Consider the following 26,468-nt stretch of genomic DNA (forward strand, 5'->3'; position numbering starts at 1 on the left):
TCTAACAACATCAGAGAAAGAACCCGGTTGCGACCCGAGAGGGCCGTAACAGTAGGATAGGCTGCAAGGCAGCTTGTGTCCAGGAGTGTCAGAGGGAACAGTGTGCATGGATGGCAGGACAGTGAAGAAGAGGCGCCGACGTGATGAAGAGGCCCTCCTGTGAGAGTGTGGGAGTCCTGTCTTTCTGCCCAGTTGAAGGAGTGTTGAAGGTCGTGGAAGAAGAGGCTGACGATCTCCAGACTTATTATCCTTATTTTCATATTCATGTATTACTTGTGATTGAATGTGTGATCATGTAATTTGCATCAGTAAATTCACAATTTTATCAGTGTGTTTAAGTGTGCCTCCAGTTATAACATTTCTCTATGAGCATACACGAAGGTATCATAGTACTTCCTAGGGAACACTACGTTCTCTATAGAAGTTCTTATTAAGAGTCATCTCGGAAGAGCAGCACTCAAGAGGGCAACCTATACTCTTGCTCCCTCCGTTCCTGAAGTGTCACTCCTCCAGTTGGTGACGTGACTCGTACCACCTTGCCAGTCACTTGCCTCATTATATCTCCACCTTGCATAGGACCGGGTGTGATGGGTGTTCCCTGAACACCTACAAGAAATCCTCTCTCCGTGGCTACGAGTGTACTCCCACGGCTCGTTACCACTGTAAGATTCAGTGCATGCAGTGCCTCCACCGCGTCGTGCACTCCGAGATAGTCTTGCACTTCCACTGCGTCCTACAGGTACTCCATGTTTCCTCTCATGAGCTCCTCTTCGCCAATCTTCTCTCTTCTCGGTTCCTCTTCTCCCATAGGTGCGTTGTCTCCTCACAGTGGCACTTGTAACCTGTACTCCATCCAGCAGCTTCCTCTCTTCCACACTAGGCTTTTGCGATGGCCCAATGCCCCCTCTGGTTAGGCTGGCGCCTACCCTGGGTGTACCTATTCCCTGCTTTCTTCGTATTGCCTTTCCTATACCATTTGCTCCTTCGTTCCCGACGAACATCTTCACTCCTACTGGAGATTCTCTTCCCTGTAGACGTCTTCTTCGGTTCGTGGTTGGGCTCATCCATCTCCCTGTGGCTCACCTCACCACGGTGGTTCATCTTGCACCTACCACTATTCATCTGGCCGGCATAAGGTGCACTGCGTCGTGGCTCCGCCACTCTGCCCCTCACTGCCGTTCGCTCATCCACTGAGCTCGCTTTATTCACGTTTCTGTGTGGAGGGAGTGCGGTCTGCAGCCTCTTCACCGCCCCAGGCGTTTGTACAGCTGCTCCTCGCCACTCCTCCACACACATCATCAGGCTTAGTCGGAGGTCCTCGTCGGGGTTTTCCACGACCTCCGACGACTTCTCTGCTCTCTCGCCCTCGTTGTCGTCGTCTCTGGCGACGTTTCCCCTGGCGAAGTCGGCTTCCTCACTATTATTTGGAGCGACCGATACCTCACCTGGCAGGGTTGTACCGCTGCTTGAAACATAGGCACTCCTGGCCCAATCGGGTTGTATCCTGCTTCCTCCGAGGTCATTACCCAGCACCATCTGTATATGCTCTAGGGGTAATTTAGGGGCTACAGCTACTATAGCTTTCTCGACTCAACAGTCGGCAATCAGCTGTACTTCGTGAAGTGGCAACCTATATTCCTCCCCCACACTGCGTATCCTCACCACTCCCACAGGTGAATCATTAAATTCCATGGGGAGAATACTCCTGGTTACCATACTTATGTCAGCACCCGTATCTCGAAGAACGGCAACCTTCACTGGGTCTGATTTTCCAAACTTCACGTTGGCCCCGAAAACGAAGGGATGTTCACCCAACTTCATTTCCCAACCATTCACGTTGGTCCACTATAATATGGGGTGTAAACAAACACTCTCTCCTCGTCCAACATTAGTCCTATATTCCTCTGGTGCTCCTCACACTCGCGGGCATAATGTCCTCTCATACCAAAGTTGAAGCATCGGCTGCCTCGCCTGGGCGGCCACCCGCCAGTCCCCCTGGCAGTACCACTTGCAGACGTTCCCTGGGTCCTCATTGGACTCCGTGTTGTCGTGTCCGGGACTGCAGCACTTGCTCCAGAGCTAGGTCCACTGCTCACAGCTTGGGGCTTCCTCCCCGCGTCTCTTGAGCTCTTGAACCAGGTTACTTCATCGGCCACACTACTCTTGGGAGAGTCCCCACCCGTCCTCGCTCCTCCTGAACTCCTGAGGTTCCCTCCCGACCTGGGGTAAGGCGAGTGTCTGGGCGGCCCCTCCCTCCTGAGATGTAGTGCCTCCTCCAGCATGTCGGCTCGGTCCGCTGCAGCCTTCAGGTCCTTAATACCTGCTTCTCACACCCTTACTCGCAACTCAGGATGGAGCACCGACATAAACTTCTCCATCACTATCAGTCGTCTGATATCATCCGCCGACTCCGCTTCCTCCACCTTCAACCATCGTAGGAATTTCCGTTCCATATCGCTGGCGGTCTCGACGTAAGACTTCCCCGACGCTCTTGTACATTCTCTGAACCGCTTCCGGTACATCTCCGGAGTCAGCCGGAATGAGTGGAGCACCGCATTCTTAATTGCGTCGTAACTAGTACACTCCTCTAGGTCCAGCATGTTGTAGGCTTCCCGGGCCTCACCAGTCAACCTGCCCTGGACCAGAGCAGCCCAATCATCTTCCGGCCACTCCTTCAGAGTTGCTATCCGTTCAAAGAACGCCTCATCTTCCTGTGGTTCGAACGTAGGTAAGTCACGTTCCCTTACCTTGAGGTCATCCCGCCGTGCAGGTAGTGAGGGCAGACCACGCTCAACGCGACGCAATTCGACTTCTTTCTTTGCCTTTATCTCCTCCAGTCGCAGTTGTCTCTCTCCTTCTTCCCGCTGCAGCCGAGCTTCTCGCTCACGCTCCTCTCGCTGCAGCTCAGCTGCACGTTCCTCTCGCTGCAGCTCAGCTGCACGTTCCTCTCGCTGCAGCTCCAGCCGTGCTTCTCTCTCCTCTCGTCGCAGTTGGGCTTCCAGTTGCATCTTCATTATTTCCAGATGCAGGCTTCTCTTACTACAGCTGGACCTTCCACTGCTCCCATATTCACTGTGAATTCCCTCCACACTGGTAGGCGCTTGGGGTGGCTCTAGTCGGGACGGTTCACCTTGCGACGGCTCTCCTCGGGACGGCTCCTCTTGAGATGGCTCCTCTCCCATCGCCTCCTCTCGAGCTGTGAGCTGTGCCATGATCTCTATCCTTCGCTCCGCTACCTTAGGCGTCCTCAACCTGATCCCAAAGTGGTTTGCCACTTGTTGGAGCTGGGCCTTGGGACACTCTTCCAAAATTCTCTCGTCCCTTGTGTCAATAAATTTCTTTACTTTGTCCTCCTCCATCTCTATATCATTGAGCATACACGACAGCACAGACAAGTTAGTAGACACTAATTTCACCGTTTCAGTCCCTTAGCTGGTTGAGTAACAGTACCACTGAATTCACTGGTCACACCGCATTAGTACCCTGGCAACACTTGTCTTGAAATTTGGGCCACACTGTAGCTTGATCCACGCTTCCTGGCGAAGTTCCCATTTCTTGGCTACCGGGGTTCGAATCCTGGCAAGGTCGCCAGTTCTCTGTCACGTCGAGGGTGGGCCGGGGCTCTGCTAGCACTCAGCTGCTAGGGGCTCAAAAGGCCGAATACTCAGCCCCTCCGACTCCCGGGATTTACCGGAGTCTCCTTGGTCACACAGGAGAGGACCAGCAATGCCCACCTCCGCAGGCCTTTGCTTCCACCACAAAAGGGGGGGGGGGGGTGCCACTGATTCACCCTGGAAGCCCTTCAGTCAAACACGGGGAAACTGCTGTTAACAGTTCCGGCCTAGACTCGTGGAGGAGTGAAGGAAGACTCAGGCTTACCTTATAATAATAACCTCCCTGAGTCTTGCCTGGCAAACAAAAAGGTTGCAGGAACTCCTTTCCCGCCTGTCTTCTCTATCTTCTTAACAAGGTCGCCAGCTGGGTTATTATATCTGCACCCCAGTAATGCAGTTCAATGGGTGTATTATATATTGTTTGTAGCCAGAAGATTGCTACTCCCATAGATCTGCTACTAGACTGTCGGCCCAGGGTACTCTCCCAGGAAGGTCTGTGTGGCTTTACCTCTCTCTAGCCGTTAATCTACTACGTTAATAGTTGCCACCATTCAGGCACTGATACTGATCGGATGGCTAAGGGTACACTTTTATTTAAGTCTGTGCTGTCTTCACCACTCTCCAGGCAATAAGAACTTCTATAGAGAACGTAGTGTTCCCTAGGAAGTACTATGATACCTTCGTGTATGCTCATTGAGAAATGTTATAACTGGAGGCACACTTAAACACAATGATAAAAGTGTGAATTTACTGATGCAAATTACATGATCACACATTCAATCACAAGTAATACATGAATATGAAAATAAGGATAATAAGTCTGGAGATCGTCAGCCTCTTCTTCCACGACCTCCAACACTCCTTCAACTGGGCAGAAAGACAGGAGTCCCACACTCTCACAGGAGGGCCTCTTCACCACGTCGGCGCCTCTTCTTCACTGTCCTGCCATCCATGCACACTGTCCCCTCTGACACTCCTGAACACAAGCTGCCTTGCAGCCTATTCTACTACTAAAGTATTAATGTCCTATTGCCACATACATAAGTAAATATTGTGGCCTAACTAGCCTACTCACACAAGGGGTAATGGGAGGGAAAATGATCTACCTTACATTCCTGGCTCACGACGCCTGTCCCTCGATGGTGTGAGGTTCCCACGCTTCCTGGTCGATCCTTGACGGTCCCGGAACGTTCCACAGGTCCTCAGGTGTCGTGGAGCCTTCGCGTCGTCGCCGTTCCAATCCCTGAGATTCAGCTACCCCAATCCTTGTTCATTGATAGGTGCTGAGCTAATCACTATTTTCCCACACTCGCCCCTTCCACAAGGCGTTGCTCCTTGTCCTAGGCACGGTGTCGTCCTTCCAAAACCCTCAGTGGATGTGACCCAGTCACAGCTAGGCTTGCCCGCCACACCTTTTCAGGCCCCCAACGTCCAGCATCGCCGCCCAGCGTCGTCGCCGAATATTTTCCAAGTTTGGCCCTCTTTCGCTCAATAAACTTGGTTCCTTTTTGCTTCCCAGAAGCGCGGGGTCTCCAATATATCCGATGGGCTGCGATAGCCTGCACTAATCCACTAAGAAAGGCTTGTAGAGCCTCTAATCCTTGAGAGCAGACCGAGGTGCGTCCTGTCGCTTCCAAGGTCGGGTCAACTCTGACGTTGGCGCCGCCCGGGGCACTCGGTGAAGTCACGGCGAGCCCTGATTGGTCGCCCGCGACCTAAGTCGGCCAATCCGCGATCGGCTAGTGTCCCTTCCAAAAGGTCATATCTGCATTAGGGGATACTCTTTCATTTTATATTAGGGCGCCAATTTCCCCTTATTTACAACTTATAATGTAACGTTCTCCCTTAACTGGCAGCCGGTCTGGTTGCCACATTACATTATTAGACTCCCTAAACCTCCGAGAATCAGTAGGGAGAGCTGATATGACTCTTTAAGCCGGCAAACGAAAGAAATAGGAGAGGGCACCGTAACAAGGTGTTGTGTTGGTTGTCTCTTCAGAGGTTGCATGGCGTTTCACTTTCGTTCTTATGATGTCTTCGACGAAACCATTGGAGAAGCCGTTGTTGACTAGGACCTGCCTTACCCTACAGAGTTCTTCGTCGACTTGCTTCCATTCTGAGCTGTGGCTGAGAGCACGGTCGACATATGCGTTAACAACACTCCTCTTGTACCTGTCTGGGCAGTCGCTTTTGGCATTTAGGAACATTCCTATGTTCGTTTCCTTAGTGTGGACTGCAGTGTGGAAGCCTCCGCTCTTTTCCATGACTGTTACATCTAGAAAGGACAGCTTCCCATCCTTTTCCATCTCGTAAGTGAAACGCAGCACGGAACTCCGCTCAAATGCCTCCTTCAGCTCCTGCAGATGTCTGACATCAGGTACCTGTGTAAAAATGTCGTCAACATACCTGCAGTATGTTGTACCTGAAACCGGCCATATACTGCAGGTATGTTGACGACATTTTGGAAATGTCATGGAAAAGAGCGGAGGTTTCCACACTGCAGTCTACACTAAGAAAACGAACATAGGAATGTGCCTAAAGCGACTGCCCAGATAGGTACAAGAGGAGTGTTGTTAACGCATATGTCGACCGTGCTCTCAGCCACAGCTCAGAATGGAAGCAAGTCGACGAAGAACTCTGTAGGGTAAGGCAGGTCCTAGTCAACAACGGCTTCTCCAATGGCTTCGTCGAAGACATCATAAGAAGGAAAGTGAAACCTTGAACCTTGTTACTACGAATCCCGAGCGCTTTCCATTCAGCCGTCAGGCCAACAGGTCAGGCATCTGTACTCTCTGTTCACCCAGCAGTGAATGGGTACCTAGTTGTTAGACGATTTGGCGGGTCGTATACTGGGAAAAAATAGGGTTAACTAAGGACCTTCTCGAAACTATGCGTGCTAATGACTCTACAAGAATGTAGAAACTCATGTATCTAAACAAAACAAATACAAATGCTCAGATGAACAGCTCAAGTAAGGTAAGGTATTTATTAGGGGAAAGTGCCAATCTATTACGACTATATAGCACTGTTTTTTTTTTTTTTTTTTGGCAGTCTCCGTGGTGTAGTGGTAAGACACTCGCCTGGCGTTCCGCGAGCGCTATGTCATGGGTTCGTATCCTGGCCGGGGAGGATTTACTGGGCGCAATTCCTTAACTGTAACCTCTGTTTAACGCAACAGTAAAATGTGCACTTGGATGAAAAAACGATTCTTCGCGGCAGGGGATCGTATTCCAGGGACCATAGGATTAAGGACTTGCCCGAAACACTACGCGTACTAGTGGCTGTACAAGAATGTAACAACTCTTGTATATATCTCAAAAAAAAAAAAAAAAAGGTATTTATTAGGGGAAAGTGCCAATCTATTACGACTATATAGCACTGTTAAGGGGTCACGATAAGAATTTGGGATGGGACTTGGAGGCAAGGAATGGTACCCAACCATTTGGAGGGTCGGAGAATGAACGCCGGCCTGCATGAAGCAAGGCTGTCGCTCTACCGTCCACCCCAAGTGGATGGACACAGTGGGGGTACCTTTAACATTCTACGGACAACACATTCCGAATTTCAACCAGTTTCCATTTCAGACTTCATGAAAACTGCACGTGGAGGGCAGGGTTAAACCCTGGTATTTCAGAGTGGATTCACAAATGCCTGATGAGTGCTACCCCAGGACTCTTACTTGTGAAATGATAAGGGGGTTCAGGATGGGCCGTAACGTCGCCACATTCATATCAAATATGTGTGGGTTGAGCTATTTATTTCATCTATGTTAGAGTGAGTAATGTTTGTAACCTAACATGTTTGTATGCAGGAGAAATATGGTCCAGTTGGCGTGGTGCACGTGGACGCCCACCCGGACCTGCAGGAGGAGGTGCTTGGCAGCAAGATTGGCCACGGTACCCCCTTCAAGAGGGCCTATGATGAGGGACTCTTAGACTGTTCACGCGTCGTGCAGATTGGCCTTAGGGGCACCTCACTCACCCACAACGACTGTAATATTGGCAAAAATTTGGTACGTGATGATTCTTGGTTATGCTTGTGATGAGCCCTGGGTATACTAGAAGGGGACCATTAGTATGCTGTGATGGTAGTGAGCCCTAGGTATGGAGGGGCGATAAGCCCTGCGTATATGTTAGTGGGCCATGAGTAAGCTGTAATAGTAGTGAGCCCTGGGTATACTGGTAGTGGACCATGAGTATACTGTGATGGTAGTGAGCCATGGGTATAGTGGCGATGAGCCCTGGGTATACTGGCAGTGGACCACCAGTATGCCGTGATGGTAGTGAGCCCTGGGTATGGTGGCGATGAGCCCTGGGTATACTGGTAGTGGACCATAGGTATGTAATGATGGTAGTGAACCCAGAGGATACTAGTGTGGACTATTAGTAGGCTATGATGGTATTGAGTTCTGGGTATATAGGTAGTTGACCATAAGTATGCTGTGATAGTAGTGAGCTCTGAGTATGGAGATGTTGAGCTCTGGGTATACTATTACTGAACCATAGATATGATGTGATGGTAATGAGCCCTGAGAATGGTGATTTTTTTTTTGCAGGGATATACCTGCGCGGGCCCTAAGCCTCTGGCTGACCCACTAAGTGTTGCTTGTTTCTGTTTTACTTGGGCGGAGTATGAGTATTTATGACTCGTGTGGTCGCTTCAGAGAATGGTGATGATAAGCCCTGGGTATACTGGTAGTGGTTCAAGGGTATTCTGTGATGTAAGTGATTCCCAAGTATTGTGGTATTGAGCCCTGAGTATATTGGTAGTTGACCATGGGTATGCTGTGTTGGTAGTGAGACCTCGGTATAGTTGAATTGGTCCCTTGGTATACCGATAGTATACAATGGTGTGAGGGTAGTGAGTCAAATACATAGTGGTAGTGAGCCCTGGAAATATTGGTAGGGGACCATGGGTATGCTGTAATGGTATCGAGCCCTGGGTATTCTGGTATTCAGTGATGGTAAGAAGCCCTGGGTATGGTGTTGATGAACCCTGGGGTAAAATTGTGATGAGACCATGGGTATGCTGTGATGGTAGTGAGCCCTGTGAATACTGGTAGTGGACCAAGTGTATGCTGTGATGGTAGCGAGCCCTGTGAATACTGGTAGTGGACCAAGTGTATGCTGTGATAGTAGCGAGCCCTGTGAATACTGGTAGTGGACCAAGTGTATGCTGTGATGGTAGCGAGCCCTGTGAATACTGGTAGTGGACCAAGTGTATGCTGTGATAGTAGCGAGCCCTGTGAATACTGGTAGTGGACCAAGTGTATGCTGTGATGGTAGCGAGCCCTGTGAATACTGGTAGTGGACCAAGTGTGTGCTGTGATGGTAGCGAGCCCTGTGAATACTGGTAGTGGACCAAGTGTATGCTGTGATAGTAGCGAGCCCTGTGAATACTGGTAGTGGACCAAGTGTATGCTGTGATGGTAGCGAGCCCTGTGAATACTGGTAGTGGAAAACGGGTATGGTGTAATGGTAGTAAGCCATATGTAGTTATAGTTGTAGTGAGCCCTGGGTAAACTGATAGTGGATCATGGGTAGGCTGTGATAGAAGTGAGCTCTGGGTATGGAGGTATTGAGCTCTGGGTATACTGGTAGTGGATCATAGGTATGCTATGATGGTAGTGAGCCCAGAGTATTGTGGCAATGAAATCTGGGTATGGTGGTGGAAGCCCTGAGTATACTGCAAGTTGACCATGGGTATGCTGTAATGATAATGAGCCGTGGGAATGGTTATGATGAGCCTTGGGTGTATTGGTTTTGGACCATGGGTACGTTGTGACAGTAGTGACCCATAGGTAGTGTGGTAATGAGCCCTGGGAGTTCTGGCAGTGGACCATAGGTATGCTGTGACGGTAGTGAGCCCTCGGTATGGTGGTGGAAGCCATGGGGTATGCTGTGATGGTAGTAAACCCTGGGTATGATGGTGATGAGCCGTGGGAATATTGGTTGTGGATGATGGGTATGCTGTAATAGTAGTGAGACCTGCGTATGGGGGTGGAAGTCATGAGTATACAGTAAGTGAACCATCGGTATGCTGAGAGGTTAGTAAGCCCTTGGAATGGTAGTAGTGAGCCCAGGGAAACCTGGTATTGGACTATTACAAAACTGTGACTGCAGTGAACTCTTGGTATAGTGATGGTGAGTCCTGGGTATACTGGTAGTGGACTATAGGTATGCTGTGATGGTAGATAGCCTTGGGTATTGTGGTGAGGAGCCATGAGAATACTGGTGATGAGACCATGATAATGCTGTGATGGTAATGAACCTATTTTTATAATGGTAGTGAACCATGAGTATGCTGTGATGGAAGTGTACCCGGAATATACTGGTAGTGGACCATAGTTGTGATATGATGTTATTGAGCCATGGGAATAGTGGCGATGAACCCTGGGTATACTGGTAATGGACCCATGGTATGCAGTGATTGTAGTGAGCCCTGGGTATGCTGGTAGTGGTCCATGGGCATGCTGTGATGGTAATAGTCCTGGGTATTGTAGTAGTGAGCCCTGGATATACTGGTAGTCGTCCATGGGCATGCTGTGATGGTAGTAGTCCTGGGTATTGTACTAGTGAGCCCTGAGTATACTGGTAGTGGGCCATTGGTATACTGTGATGGGGTGAGCCTTGGGTATTGTTGTAATAAGACCTGGGTATACTGGTAGTGGATAATGGGAATTGTATGTTAGTATTGAGCTCTTTTTATAGTGGTGGAAGCTCTGAGTATTCTAGTATTTGCCCATGGGTATTCTGTGATGTTAGTGAGTACTGGGTATGTTGGTAGTGATCCCTGGGTATACTCGTATTGGACTTTGTGTATGCAGTTATTGTAGTGAGCCTAAGTATGATCGTGATGAGCCCTGTTTATACTCGTGATGAGATCGTGGGTATGCTGTGATGTAGTGAGCCCTAGGTATGGTGGTATTGAACCATGTTTATGCGGGCTAGTAGTAAGTCCGGTTTATACTGGTAATGAACCATGGGTATGCTGTGATGGTAGTGATCCCTAAGTATACAAGCAGTGAATATGGGTGAGCAGTGATGGTAGTGAGCCCTAGGTATATTGGTATTGGACCATGAGTATGCTGTAATAGAAATGAGCCTTGTATATACTCTTAGTGAACCAAGGGGTATGCTGTGATGATACTGAGCTCTGAGTTTACTAGTAGTGGACCATGGGTATGCTCTGATGTTAGTCAGCCTGGGAATTGTGCTTGAGAGCTCTGTGTATACTTGTAGCGGACCATAGCTATGCATTTTTGTAGTGAGCCCTGAGTATACTGGTAGTGGACCATAGGTAGACTGATAGTGGACTAGGTATGCAGGTATAGACCATATGTATACTGGTATGGACTAGGTATACTGGTAGTGGACTAGGTTTACTGGTAGTGGACTAGGTATACTGGTAGTGGACCATTAGTATGCTGTCATGTTAATGAGCCCGGGTTATGATGGAAGTGAGTCATTGGTATACTGGTAGTGGACCATAGGTATACTGGTAGTGGACCATAGGTATATTGGTAGTGGAAAATAGGTATACTGGTAGTGGACAAGAGGTATACTGGTAGTGGACCATAGATATACTGGTAGTGGACCATAGGTAAGCTGGTAGTGGACCATGGGTATTCAGTTAGTGGACCATTGGTACACTGGTAGTGAGTAATGGGAATACTGGTAGTGTACCAAGTGTATGCTTTGATGGTAGGGAGCCCTGGGTATTGTATTCACCTAGTTGTATTCACCTAGTTTCGGGGGTTGACCTCTGCTCTTTCGGCCCGCGTCTCAACGGGTAGTTTTCGCGTCTCAACTTCCCCTACTGAAGGTGAAGATTGTGTGAAAGTGCTAGTGGAATATCTGGAGCAAAGGAACTTTGTAACAAAGCATGAATATGTCAACCAATCAACCAATCAACAGTTACTAACAATTTTCTTCTTTTCACAAACACACACACACACACACACACACACACACACACACACACACACACACGCACACGCACACGCACACGCACACGCACACGCACACGCACACGCACACACACACGCACATGCACACGCACACACACACACACACACACACACATACACACACAAACACACACACACACACACACACACACACACACACACACACACACACACACACACACACACACACACACACACACACACACACACACACACACACACTCACACACACATACACAGCTTCAAGGTAATGTACTCAAACATTGATGGGATTACCAATAAAGCAAGTGAACTGGCAGAAAGGGTGCAAGAAGAAAACCCTGATGTAATAGGACTAACAGAAACAAAATTGTCAGGAGTCATAACAGATGCTGTGTTTCCAAAGGACTACTATATAGTAAGGAAAGAGAGGGAAGGGAGAGGAGGTGGAGGAGTGGCCCTGCTGATAAGGAAGGACTGGAGTTTTGATGAGATGGAAATTCCGGGCTGTGACGGATTCAGAGATTACATAACAGGAACTATAACAATGGGTGGACCTAAGATAATAGTGACAGTCATTTACAACCCTCCCCTAAATGACAGAAGACCTAGACAGGAGTTTGATAGGAACAACATGGCAACCATTAATATAATAGAGAGAGCAGCTTCAGTTGCCTGCAGGAATGGCTCAAGACTCTTAATCATGGGTGATTTCAACCATGGAAAGATAGACTGGGAGAATGGGGACCCACATGGTGGTGCAGATACGTGGCGAGCTAAACTCTTGGAAGTGGCAACAAGGAATTTTCTGAGCCAGCATGTCAAGGAACCCACAAGAATGAGAGGCAATGATGAACCAGCTAGACTCGACTTAATATTCACCCTGAATGAGTCAGAAATAAGGGAAGTCAAAGTTGAAGCCCCCATAGGAATGAGTGACCACAGTGTACTGACCTTTGAGTACTTGGTGGAGGTAGGGATAACCTATCCAAGGATGGGAGTGGAGGGGAAAAGACTGAATTACCGAAGAGGAAAATATGACGAGATGAGGAACTTCCTAATGGGAATACCATGGGAAACAGAACTTAGAGACAAGAATGTGCAGGTCATGATGGATATTGTCACCCAAAAGAGCCAGGAAGCTGCAGACAGGTTTATCCCCGTCCAAAAGGAGAAAAACGAAAAACAACAGAAAAACCCATGGTTCAACCAGGAATGTAAGGTAGCGAAACAACTGAGTAAAAGAACATGGAGAAACTACAGAAATAACAGAACACCAGAGAGCAGGGAGAGGTACCAGAGGGCCAGAAATGAGTACATCAGAGTGAGGAGGGAAGCAGAGAGACAGTTTGAAAATGACATCGCGAGTAAAGCCAAGACCCAACCAAAGCTGCTCCACAGCCATATCAGGAGGAAAACAGCAGTGAAGGAACAAGTGATGAAGCTGCGGAAAGGGGAGAACAGATACACAGAGAATGACAAGGAGGTGTGTGAAGAACTCAACAAGAGATTCCAGGAGGTCTTCACAATAGAACAAGGAGAAGCCCCTGCACTAAATGAGGAGGCGGCAACCTTGGAAACCTTGGAGGAATTTGACCTCACCAGTGATGAGGTCAAAAGGTGCCTGCTGGAGCTAGATGTGACAAAGGCTGTTGGGCCTGATAGAATCTCACCATGGATACTAAAGGAAGGTGCAGAAGCACTAAGTGTGCCACTCTCTATGGTGTATAACAGGTCACTGGAAACAGGAGACTTACCAGAAAGTTGGAAGACAGCTAACGTGGTCCCAATATACAAAAAGGGTGACAGGCAAGAGGCACTGAATTCCAGTCCAGTTTCCTTAACTTGTATACCATGCAAGGTGCTAGAGAAGATCGTGAGGAAAGGGCTCGTAGAGCATCTGGAGGGAAATAACTTTGTAACGCACCACCAACATGGGTTCAGAGATGGTAAATCGTGCCTCACAGGTTTAATAGAATTTTATGACCAGGCAACGAAAATTAGGCAGGAAAGAGAAGGGTAGGCCGACTGCATTTTCCTGGATTGCCAAAAAGCCTTCGACACAGTACCCCATAAAAGGCTGTTAAAAAAGTTGGAGCAACAGGCAGGAGTAAAAGGGAAGGTGCTCCAGTGGATAAGGGAGTACTTAAGCAACAGGAAACAGCGAGTAACGGTGAGGGGGAAGACATCAGAGTGGCGAGATGTCACCAGCGGAGTCCCACAGGGCTCAGTACTTGGACCCATCCTGTTTCTAATATATGTGAACGATCTTCCAGAGGGTATAGACTCATTCCTCTCGATGTTTGCTGATGATGCAAAAATTATGAGAAGAATCAAGACGGATGAAGATAGACAGAGACTACAGGATGACCTGGATAAACTGGAGGAATGGTCTAGAAAATGGCTGCTGAAGTTCAACTCTGGAAAGTGTAAGGTGATGAAATTAGGCGAAGGGAGCAGGAGGCTGAACACAAGGTATCATCTGGGAGGGGAAATCCTGCAAGAATCAAATAGAGAGAAGGATCTGGGGGTTGATATCACACCGAACCTGTCCCCAGAGGCCCACATCAAAAGAATATCATCAGCGGCATATGCTAGACTGGCCAACATAAGAACTGCCTTCAGAAACTTGTGTAAGGAATCTTTCAGAACCCTGTATACCACTTATGTAAGACCAATCCTGGAGTATGCAGCTCCAGCCTGGAGTCCATACCTAGTTAAACACAAGACAAAGTTAGAGAAGATTCAGCGGTATGCCACCAGGCTCGTCCCGGAACTGAGAGGATTGAGCTACGAGGAAAGGCTAAAGGAGCTGAACCTCACATCCCTGGAAAACAGAAGAGTAAGGGGAGACATGATAACCACCTACAAAATTCTCAGGGGAATTGACAGGGTGGACAAAGACAAACTCTTCAGCACGGGTGGGACACGAACAAGGGGACACAGGTGGAAACTTAGTACCCAGATGAGCCACAGAGACGTTGGAAAGAATTTTTTCAGTGTCAGAGTAGTTAATAAATGGAATGCACTAGGAAGTGATGTGGTGGAGGCTGACTCCATACACAGTTTCAAATGTAGGTATGATAGAGCCCAGTAGGCTCAGGAATCTGTACACCAGTTGATTGACAGTTGAGAGGCGGGACCAAGGAGCCAAAGCTCAACCCCCGCAAGCACAATTAGGTGAGTACAATTAGGTGAGTACACACACACACACACACACACACACACACACACACACACACACACACACACACACACACACACACACACACACACACATACATGATCACTACCTACAAAATTCTCAGAGGAATTGACAAGGTAGATAAAGATAAACTGTATAACACGGGTGGTACGCGAATAAGGGGACACAGGTGGAAACTGAGTACCCAAATGAGCCACAGGGACGTTAGAAAGAACTTTTTCCGTGTCAGAGTAGTTAACAGATGAAATGCATTAGGCAGTGATGAGGTGGAGGCTGACTCCATACACAGTTTAAAATGAAGGTATGATAGAGCCCAGTAGGCTCAGGAACCTGTACACCAGTTCATTGACAGTTGAGAGGCTGGCCCAAAGAGCCAGAACTCAACCCCCACAAGCACAACTAGGTGAGTACACACACACACACACACACACACACACACACACACACACACACACACACACACACACACACACACACACACACACACACACACACACACACACACACATACACACACATATAAACAACAACAACAACATGGCAGTTAACGCTATAATTGAGAGGGCCACCCATGCTGCATGTAGAAATTGATCCCATCTGCTCATCATGAGGGACTTAAATTACGGAAGGATAGACTGGGAGAACATGGAACTACATGGAGATGAGGATATATGGAGAGCCAAACTATTGGATGTGGTGACAAGAAACTTCTTAAACCAGCATGTTAGGGAACCCACGAGAAAGAGAGGTAACGATTAACCAGCGAGACTTAACCTAATCTTCACTCTGAACGACTCCGCCATAAGGGAAATCGGTTTCGAGAACCGAGTAGGAATGAGCGACCACAGTGTACTGACATTTGCGTATCTGGTTGAAGAAGGGTTGATGAACTCAAAGAGAATAACTGAAAACAAAAGGCTGGCATTCCATAAGGGAAACTAGGAGGAGATTAAAAAAAATCCTAACATATATAACATGGGAATCAGAGCTCAGGGAACAGACGGCCCAAGACATAATAGTCTACATCACACAGAAGTGTAAGGAGGCAGCAGACAAGTTTGTCCCGGTCCAAAAGGAAAACAATAAAATGAAGATGAGAAACTTATGGTTTAATCAGAGATGTAGGCTAGCTAAGCAGAAAAGTGAAAGGGCGTGGAGAAATTATAGAAATAACAGGACACTTGAGAGCAGAGAAACACACCAGAGTGCCAGGAATGAATATGTAAGGTTGAGGCAGAAGGGCAATTCGAAAACGACATCGCAAGCAATGCAAAGACCTAAGTTGCTGCACAGCCACATCAGGAGAAAAACAACCGTTAAGGAACAGGTAATGAAATTGAGGGTAGGGGCAGACAGACACACTACAAACAACAAGGAAGTGTGCGAGGAACTGAATAAGAAATCCAGGAGGTCTTCACATTATAGCAAGGAGACGTTCCAGAGAAAAGAGAGGGAATAGATAGCAAGGAACCACAAGAAGAGTTGGAGATTACCAGTGGGGATGTAAGGAAACTTTTGCTAGAGTTGGATGTGACAATGGCTATAGGTCCCAGACGGAATCTCCCATTGGATACTAAACGAAGGAGCAGAAGCACTGTGCCTGCCACTCTCCATAGTGAATAACAAATCACTGGTAATAGGGGAACTGCCAAAAATTGGAAGACGGTTAATATAGTCTCAATATACAAGAAGGGGTATGACAGAAGGCCCTGAACTACAGGCCAGTGCCTCTAATTTGCATACCCTGCAAACTGATGGAGAAGATTGTGCGAAAAAAGCTAGTGGAACATCTGTAGCAAAGGAACTTTGTAACACAGCTTCAACATGGGTTCATGGCAAGTCCTGGCTAATGGGATTAATGGAATTCTATGACCACGCAACAAAAATCTGGCAAGAAAGAGAGAGCTAGGCAGACTGCATATTTTTGGATTGCCAGAAAACCTTTGATACAGTACCACACAAAAGGATAGTGAAAAAAACTGGAGATGCAGGCAGGAGTGAAAGGGAAGGTACTCCATTGGATTAGGGAGTACCTTAGCAACAGAAGACAGCGAGTCACTGTGAGGGGTGAGGTGTCAGATTGGCGAGCCGTCACCAATGGAGTCCTGCAGGGGTCAGTCCTTGGACCTATTCTGTTTCCGATATATGTGAACGATCTCCCAGAGGGTATCGAATCGTTCCTCTTATTGTTTGCTGATGATGCAACTATTATGAGGAGGATTTAAACAGAGGAAGGTAATAGGATGTTACAAGATGACCTAGACAGACTGAATGAATGGTCCAACAAATGGCTACTAAAGTTCAACCCGAGTAAATGCAAGGTAATGAAAGTATGCGGCGAAAACAGGAGGCCAGACACAGGATACAGAATAGGAGAGGAAGTACTTCATGAAACGGACAGAGAGAAAGATCTAGGCGTTGATATCACACCAAACCTGTCTCCTGAAGCGCAAATAAAAAGAATTACATCTGAGGCATATGTGAAGCTAGCTAACATCAGAACTGCCTTCAGGAACCTGTGTAAGGACTCATTCAGAACCTTGTATATCGCATATGTAAGACCAATCCTGGAGTATGCGGTCCCAGCATAGAGCCCGTACCTTGTCAAGCTCAATACAGAGCTGGAAAAAGTTCATAGGTATGCCACTAGGCTAGTAACAGAACTAAGAGGCATGAATTACTCTGCTCATAGTTTCTCGCCGGCGCCGGGAATCGAACCACGGACCACAAGATTACGTGTACAGCGTGCTGTCCACTCTGCCACTAGTACCCCTATTTTGGTGTAGTAATGGTGTGTGGTGATCAAAGGGGTTTTGTGTGGAGGAGTAATGGGGTGTGGTGATCACATGGGTTCTGTGTGGTGTAGTTATGATGTGTGGTGATCACATGGGTTCTGTGTGGTGTAGTAATGATGTGTGGTGATAACAGGGGTTATGTGTGGTGTAGTAATGGTATGCAGTGATCACAGGGTTCCGTGTGGTGTTGTAATGGTGTGTAGTGATCACAGAGATTCCGTGTACACACCTATTTGTACTCACCTATTTGAGCTTGCGGGGATGAGCTCTGGTTCTTTGGTCCCCCCTCTCAACTGTCAATCAACAGGTGTACAGGTTCCTGAGCCAATTGAGCTCCATAACATCTACACTTGAAACTGTGTATGGAGTGAGCCTCCATCACATCACTGTCTAATGCATTCCATTTGTCAACCACCCTGACACTAAAAAATAATTCTAATATCTCTGTTGCTAATTTGGGTACTCAATTTCCACCTGTGTCACCTAGTGCGTGTGCCCCTTGTGTTAAATATCCTGTCTTTATCTACCCTGTCAATTCCTCTGAGAATCTTGTCCGTGGTGATCATATCCCCTTTAACTCTTCTGTCGTCCAGCGACGTGAGATTTAATTCCCGTAGTATCTCCTCGTAGGTCAAACCTCTCAGCCTAGTCTAGCTGGCCTAGCTCCCCAGCATACTAGTTTGGTGGCAAACCTTTGAACCTTTTCCAGTTTAGTCTGATGCTTAACTAGATATGGGCTCCATGCTGGGGCTGCATACTCCAGGATTGGTCTGACATAGGTGGTATACATAGTTCTGAATGATTCGTTACACAAGTTTCTAAATGCCGTTCTTATGTTGGCCAACCTGGCATATGCCGCTGATGTTATTCTTTTGATATGGGCATCAGGGAACTTTGGCGTGATATCAACCCCCACGTCTTTTTCTCTCTCTGACTTTTGAAGAATTTCATGTCCCAAATTATACTCTGTAACTGGCCTCATGTTCCATACACCTATCTTCATTACATTACATTTGCTTGGGTTAAACTCTAATAACCATTTGTTCGACCATTCCTTCAGTTTGTCTAGGTCTTCTTGAAGCCTCAAGCAGTGCTCCTCTATCTTAATCTTTCTCATAATTTTGGCATGGTCAGCAAACATTGAGAGGAATGAGTCTATACCCTCTGGAAGATCATTTACGTATATCAGAAACAGGATAAGACCGAGTACAGAGCCCCGTGGGACTCAACTGATGACTTCATGCCAATCTGAGGTCTCACACCCAATGTAACTCTCTGCTCTCTTGTTGCTTAGGTACGCCCTTATCCACTGTAGCACTTTACCAGTTACTCCTGCCGGTCTCTCCTGCTTATGTACCAGCCTTTTATGTGGGACTGTGTCAAAGGCTTTCCGACAGTCCAAAAAAATGCAGTCCGCCCAGCCTTCTCTTTCTTGCCTAATCTTTGTCACCTTGTCGTAGAGTTCTATTTAGCCAGTATGTCAAGATTTACCCTCTCCGAGCCCATGTTCGCGATTTGTCACGAAGTCCCTTCTCTCCAGATGAGTTACCAGATTTTTTCTCACGATCTACTCCATCACCTTGCATGATATACAAATTAAGGACACTGGCCTGTAGTTCAGTGCCTAGTGTCTGTCACCCTTTTAGTATATTGGGACCACATTAGTCGTCTTCCATATTTCTGGTAGGTCTTCCGTCTCCAGTGACCTACTATACACTATGAAGAGTGGCAAGCAGAGTGCCTCTGCACACCTTTTCAATACCCATGGTGAGATCCCTTCTGGACCAACAGCCTTTCTCACATCCGGATCCAGCAGGTGTCTCTGACCTCATCTCTCGTAATTTCGAACCCTTCCAAGGCCGCCTGGTTTACTGTCCCCTTTCCTAGCACAGTGACCTCACCTTGTTCTAACGTGAAAACCTCCTGGAACCTCTTGTTGAATTCTTCACACACCTCTTTGTCATTCTCTGTATGCTTCTATGCTTCTCTTCTCTTCTCACACTAACATACTCATTTTTGGTTGTCTGGTATCTCTCTCTGCTTTCTGGTGTTCTGATATTTCAGAAGTTCCTCCACGCCCTTTTGTTCAGTTCCTTTGCTTCCATACATGACCAATTTAACCATGGATTCTTCTTTTCCTTCTCGGATTTTTTCTTTTGGGCCTGGATAAACCTGTTTACTGCCTACTGACACTTGGGTGACATAGTCCATCATCTCTTGTACAGACTTAGCTCTGAGGTCTGTGTCCCATGGTATATCCCATAGGAAACTTCTTATCCCCTAATAATTCCCCTTTCGGTATGCCAGCCTTTAGTTTCCTAGTTCTTTTTTGGGGAGATAAATCCTAGCTCTACCAGGTACTCGAAGGTCAATACACTGTGATCACTCATTGCTAAGGGTGCTTCCAACTTAACTTTCCCTATATCCTACTCATTTAGGATAAATATCAGATCAAGCATGGCTGGTTATTCTTCCCTTCTGATGTCTTGGCTTAGAAAGTTTCTTGTTGCCGCGTTCAGCAGCTTAGCTCTCCATGTATCTGGTCTTCCATGTGGTTCTCTGTTCTCCCACTCTATCTTCCCGTGGTTGAAGTTCCCCCCATGATTAGTAGCCCAAATCCATTCCTGCTAGCGAGAGAAGCTGCTCTCTATTATGTTAATGATGGCCATGTTGTTTCAATAATATTCCTGTATGGATCTTTTGTCATTTGGTAGTGGGTGCGACTATACGACTATTTAGTGTATGACTACGACTATAATTTGTTGTCCTCCAGTTGCTATGGTACCCGTTATGTAATCACTGAAACCACAGCCCTGAGTAACCATCTCCTCAAAATCCCAGCCTTTCCTTACCAGCAGAGCTACACCACCACCTCCTCTTCCTTCTCAATCTTTCCTCACAACACAGTAGTCCTGTGGAAACACTGCATTTGTTATGGTTTTCGTTAGCTTTGTTTCTTTGAGTGCTATTATGTCCCGGTTTTCTTCAAGTACCCATTCTCCACATTCATTTGTTTTATTTGTAATCCCATCTATGTTAGTGTACATTTGTCTTGACTCACTTTCTTCTGTACCTTCTCATGTTCGTTTCATTGTGTGCATTCTGCTGATGGGGGAAGCTGTTCCATGGGAGTGAGAATTTGTGGAGTGGATAACAGGGGTCTCAGAGGGTACTGGAGTGAGGGGTGGGGGTCAAGTGAAGGGGAGGCAGGGAGAGTATGGGATGAATGGGGAGGGAGGACAGTGCGGGAAAGGGGGGAGGGGGCACATGGCTGGAGAAGAGGAGGGGTAACAGGTTGGGAGCAGGGTGAGAGGGGAAGGGAGAGTTGGCTGAACATTTCAGTGAGAGGCAGGGAGGGTTCAGGGTAGGGTAAGTTTCTATGCAGTGGAGGGTGGTGGAGTTGCCCTCCCCTCTGGTGTTCCTTGGTTGCTGGTTGTGGGTTTGCCCCTCACCCTCTTCCTTACTTCTGGAGCCATGGCTCTCTCCTACCTCGTCATGTCCCTCTGGAGGAATACTTTTTTGAATTCTCCCAAATATTGCAGGTGATTTCATTTTTACTATCTTCGCCGTTTCGTGGTCTCGTTTGCAAACACTACTCTAAACATGCGGGCTCTGTCCTTGCTGTACCAGCCTAAACAGACAACCTTCTTAATGCTATATGTTCAGCCCCTTCCATTTCTAGCCTCTTTAGTCTTTCATTCGCTGCCGTGTTGTGTACTAATGGTGTGTGGTGATCACAGGGGTTCAGTGTGATGTAGTAATTGTGAATGGTGATCACGAGGGTTCCATGTGGTGTAATAATTGTGTGTAATGATCACAGGGGTTCAGTGTAGTGTAGTAATGGTGTGTGGTGATCACAGGGGTTCTGTGTGGTGTAATAATTGCGTGTAATGATCACAGGGGTTCAGTGTGGTGTAGTAATAGTGTGTGGTGATCACGGGGGTTCCGTGTGGTGCAGTAATTGTGTTTGATGATAACAAAGGTTCCATGTAGTGTAGTAAGTGCGTGTGGTGATCACAGGGGTTCTGAGTGGTGTAGTAATAGTGTGAAGTGATCACACGGGATCTTTGTGGAGTAATAATTGTATCTGGTGATAACAGGGGTTTCGTGTTGTGAAGTAATCGTGTGTGGTGATCACAGGGTTTAGAGTGGTGTAGTAATGGTGTGTGGTGATCACAGGGGTTCAGTGAGGTATAGTAATGGTGTGTGGTGATTACAGGAGTTCCGTGAGGTGTAGTAATGGTGTGTGGTGATCACAGGGGTTCCATGTTGTGTAGTAATGGTGTGTGGTGATCACTGTGGTTCCGTGTGGTGTAGTAATGGTGAGTGGTGATCACAGGGGTTCTGTGTGGTGTAGTAATGGTGTGTGGTGATCACAGGGGGTTCTGTATGGTGTAGTAATGGTGTGTGGTGATCACAAGGGTTCCATGTGGTGTAGAAATGGTGAGTAGTGATCACAGGGGTTCCGTGTAGTGTAGTAACGTTGTGTGGTGATCACAGGGGTTCCGTGAGGTGTAGTAATAGTGTGTGGTGATCACAGGGGTTCCGTGTGTTGTAATGTCGTGTGGTGATCACAAGGATTCAGTGTGGTGTAGTAGTGGTGTGTGGTGATTACAGGGGTTCCGTGAGGTGTAGTAATGGTATGTGGTGATCACAGGGGTTCCGTGTGGAGTAGTAATGGTGTGTGATGATCACAGGGGTTCCGTGGGGTGTAGTAATGGTGTTTGGTGATCACAGGAGTTCTGTGTGGTGTAGTAATAGTGTGTGGTGATCACACGGGTTTTGACTAGTGTAGTAATAGTGTGAAGTGATCATAGAGGTTCCGTTTGGTGTAGTAATGGTGTGTGGTGATCACGCGGGATCTTTGTGGAGTAATAATTGTATCTGGTGATAACAGGGGTTTCGTGTTGTGAAGTAATCGTGTGTGGTGATCACAGGGTTTAGAGTGGTGTAGTAATGGTGTGTGGTGATCACAGGGGTTCAGTGAGGTATAGTAATGGTGTGTGGTGATTACAGGAGTTCCGTGAGGTGTAGTAATGGTGTGTGGTGATCACAGGGGTTCCGTGTAGTGTAGTAATGTTGTGTGGTGATCACAGGGGTTCAGTGAGGTGTAGTAATGGTGTGTGGTGATCACAGGGGTTCAGTGAGGTGTAGTAATGGTGTGTGGTGATCACAGAGGTTCCGTGTGTTGTAATGGTGTGTGGTGATCACAAGGGTTCAGTGTGGTGTAGTAGTGGTGTGTGGTGATTACAGGGATTCCGTGAGGTGTAGTAATGGTGTGTGGTGCTCACAGGGGTTCCATGTTGTGTAGGAATGGTGTGTGTTTATCACTGTGGTTCCTTGTGGTGTAGTAATGGTGAGTGGTGATCACAGGGGGTTCCGTGTGGTGTAGTAATGGTGAGTGGTGATCGCAAGGGTTCCGTGTGGTGTAGAAATGGTGAGTAGTGATCACAGGGGTTCGGTGTAGTGTAGTAATGGTGAGTGGTGATCACAGGGGTTCCGTGTGATGTATTAAAGGTGTGTGGTGATCACAGGGGTTCCGTGTGGAGTAGTAATGGTGTGTGATGATCGCAAGGGTTCCGTGTGGTGTAGAAATGGTGAGTAGTGATCACAGGGGTTCGGTGTAGTGTAGTAATGGTGAGTGGTGATCACAGGGGTTCCGTGTGGTGTAGTAATGGTGCGTAGTGATCACTGTGGTTCCTTGTGGTGAAATAATGGTGAGTAGTGATCACAGGAGTTCCGTGTGGTGTAGTAATGGTGAGTAGTGATCACAGGGATTCCATGTGGTGAAGTAATAGTGTGTGGTGATCACAGGGATTCCGTGTCGAGTAGTAATGGTGAGTGGTAATCAGAGTGGTTCCGTTTGGTGTAGTAATGGTGTGTAGTGATCACTGTGGTTCCTTGTGTTGAAATAATGGTGAGTAGTGATCACAGGAGTTCCGTGTGGTGTAGTAATGGTGAGTAGTGATCACAGGGGTTCTGTGTGGTGTAGTAATGGTGTGTGTGGTGATCACAGGGATTCCGTGTGTCTGTAGTAATGGTGAGTGGTGATCACTGGCGTTCTGTGTACTCACCTAGTTGTACTCACCTAGTTGTGCTTGCGGGGGTTGAGCTCTGGCTCTTTGGTCCCGCCTCTCAACTGTCAATCAACAGGTGTACAGGTTCCTGAGCCTATTGGGCCCTATCATGTCTACACTTGAAACTGCGTATGGAGTCAGCCTCCACCACATCACTTCCTAATGCATTCCATTTGTCAACCACTCTGACACTAAAAAAGTTCTTTCTAATATATCTGTGCCTCATTTGGGCACTCAGTTTCCACCTGTGTCTCCTAGTGCGTGTGCTCCTTGTGTTAAACAGCCTGTCTTTATCAACCCTGTCAATTCCCTTGAGGATCTTGAATGTGGTGATCATGTCCCCCCTAACTCTTCTGTCTTCCAACGAAGTGAGGTTTAATTCCCGTAGTCTCTCCTCGTAGCTCATACCTCTCAGCTCGGGTACTAGTCTGATGGCAAACCTTTGAGCCTTTTCTATTTTAGTCTTATGCTTGACTAGATATGGACTCCATGCTGGTGCCGCATACTCCAGGATTGGTCTGACATATGTGGTATATAATGTTCTGAAAGATTCCTTACACAAGTTTCTAAAGGCCGTTCTTATGTTAGCCAACCTGGCATATGCTGCTGCTGTTATCCTCTTGATATGAGCATCAGGGGACAGGTCTGGCGTGATATCAACCCCCAGGTCTTTCTCTCTCTCGGACTCTTGAAGTATTTCATCTCCCAAGTGATACCTTGTATCTGGTCTCCTGCTTCCTACCCCTATCTTCATTACATTACATTTGCTTGGATTAAATTCTAACAGCTATTTGTTCGACCATTCCTGCAGCTTGTCCAGGTCTTCTTGAAGCCTCAAGCTGTCCTCCTTTCTCTTAATCCTTCTCATAATTTTGGCGTCGTCAGCAAACATTGAGAGGAATGAGTCTATACCCTCTGGGGGATCATTTACGTATATCAGAAACAGGATAGGTCCAAGTACAGAGCCCTGTGGGTCTCCACTGGTGACTTCACGCCATTCTGAGGTCTCACCCCTCACTGTAACTTTCTGCTTCCTATTGTTTAGGTACTCCCTTATCCACTGGAGCGCCCTACCAGTTACTCCTGCCTGTTTCTCTAGCTTATGCATCAACCTTTTATGGGGTACTGTGTCAAAGGCTTTCCAACAGTACAAAAAAATGCAGTCCGCCCACCCTTCTCTTTCTTGTTTAATCTTTGTCACCTGATCGTAGAATTCTATCAATCCTGTAAGGCAAGATTTACCCTCCCTGAACCCATGTTGATGGGTTGTCACGAAGTCTCTTCTCTCCAGATGTGTTACTAGGTTTTTTCTCACAATCTTCTCCATCACCTTGCATGGTATACAAGTTAAGGACACTGGCCTGTAGTTCAGTGCCTCTTGTCTGTCACCTTTTTTGTATATTGGTACTACATTAGCAGTCTTCCATATATCTGGTAGGTCCCCCGTTTCCAGTGACCTACTATACACTATGGAGAGTGGTAGGCAAAGTGCTCCTGCACACTTTCAATACCCATGGCGAGATTCCATCTGGCCCAACAGCTTTTCTCACATCCAGCTCCAATAGGTGCTTCTTGACCTCATTTCTTGTAATTTCGAACCTATCCAAGGTCACCTGGTTTGCTGCCACCTCTCCTAGCGCCGCGACATCTCCCTGTTCTATTGTAAAGACCTCCTGGAACCTTTTGTTGAGTTCTTCACACACCTCTTTGTCATTCTCTGTGTACCTGTCCTCGCCCACCCTAAGTTTCATCACCTGTTCCTTCACTGTTGTCTTCCTCCTGATGTGACTGTGTAGTAGCTTGGGTTCGGTCTTGGCTTTATTAGCTATATCATTTTCATACCTTTTCTCACACTGACATGTGTGGTGAAGTAATCGTGTGTGGTGATCCCAGGGATTCCGTGTGGTGTAGTAATGGTGTGTGGTGATCACAGGGGTTCCGTGGGGTTGTAGTAATGGTGAGTGGTGATCACAGGTGTTCCGTGGGGTGTAGTAATTGTGTTTGGTGATCACAGGAGTTCTGTGTGGTGTATTAATCGTGTGTGTGGTGATCCCAGGGATTCCATGTGGTGTAGTAATGGTGTGTGGTGATCACAGGTTTCCGTGTGGTGTTGTGGGAAAATCTTAGCATGCTTTAATTGTTTTTCTTCTGTGAATATTCAAATATTTACTTTAATTTATTTTTCAGTTGACTTTAATATTATATTATTTTTATTTGATCATTTAGTTAGTTAATTGAGATAGTTAATCGATTTGAGTTAGTTCTTAGTTAGCTAGTAGTGGACTGTATATACTCTGATTCAGCTGCTAGAATTTATCACACACAGTTGGGTGGGACAATTTGTAGCTTAAGCCACTTTGAGGTGGATCCTTCATAAACCACAAATTGTTTCCCTAGTCTTTGATATATAAATTATATATCATACCACATATGGTGGTCTAATCTAAAATTATTTCAGCAAATTAAATTGATAACTACTAATACTAGGTCTACTGCATGAAACACAAAAGGGCCTTTGCTGCTTCTGTAGTTGTTGCCTACTAAAGCTGTGTAATGGTAGCATCAGAACTGGGTGTGGCCCTGTGCCTCAGAGTGCCACGTAATGGCGGCTGTCTGGAGGCCTACAGAGCCTGATGTAAAGCAGGTAACAATTCCTATAATTATGTTGGGAGCCAACTGTCTGCTTCAGTAACTTCCCTCACAATTACCTGTTTGGGATGTTTAACATTAGTAAAAGCACTCCAATATTAAGGCACAGGTATGACATGAATAAGAGGTAAGTATAATGTTGAGTACATACTTGTTTGGGGATTTAATCCCACGTCCTAA

The 26,468-nt window shown here is 47.0% G+C and overlaps 1 protein-coding gene and 1 long non-coding RNA gene across 5 annotated transcripts in view; both read left to right on the plus strand.

Annotated features, from left to right (window-relative positions):
- The window catches only part of LOC138358657 (uncharacterized), a 366,187-nt gene that overhangs the window by 209,856 nt on the left and 129,863 nt on the right, over nt 1–26,468 (plus strand). The gene's annotated exons all lie outside the window — the stretch shown is intronic.
- LOC123750882 (guanidinobutyrase-like) overlaps nt 1–26,468 on the plus strand; it is a 161,147-nt gene that overhangs the window by 66,188 nt on the left and 68,491 nt on the right. For all 3 annotated transcript variants that reach the window (XM_069316722.1, XM_069316723.1, XM_069316724.1), the window contains exon 4: nt 7,426–7,626. In XM_069316722.1, coding sequence (XP_069172823.1) covers nt 7,426–7,626 — 201 coding nt within the window. The remainder of the gene's footprint in view (nt 1–7,425; nt 7,627–26,468) is intronic.

The sequence above is a fragment of the Procambarus clarkii genome, chromosome 85, assembly GCF_040958095.1.
Source record: "Procambarus clarkii isolate CNS0578487 chromosome 85, FALCON_Pclarkii_2.0, whole genome shotgun sequence".
In the NCBI taxonomy this organism is placed as follows: Eukaryota; Metazoa; Arthropoda; class Malacostraca; order Decapoda; family Cambaridae; genus Procambarus; species Procambarus clarkii.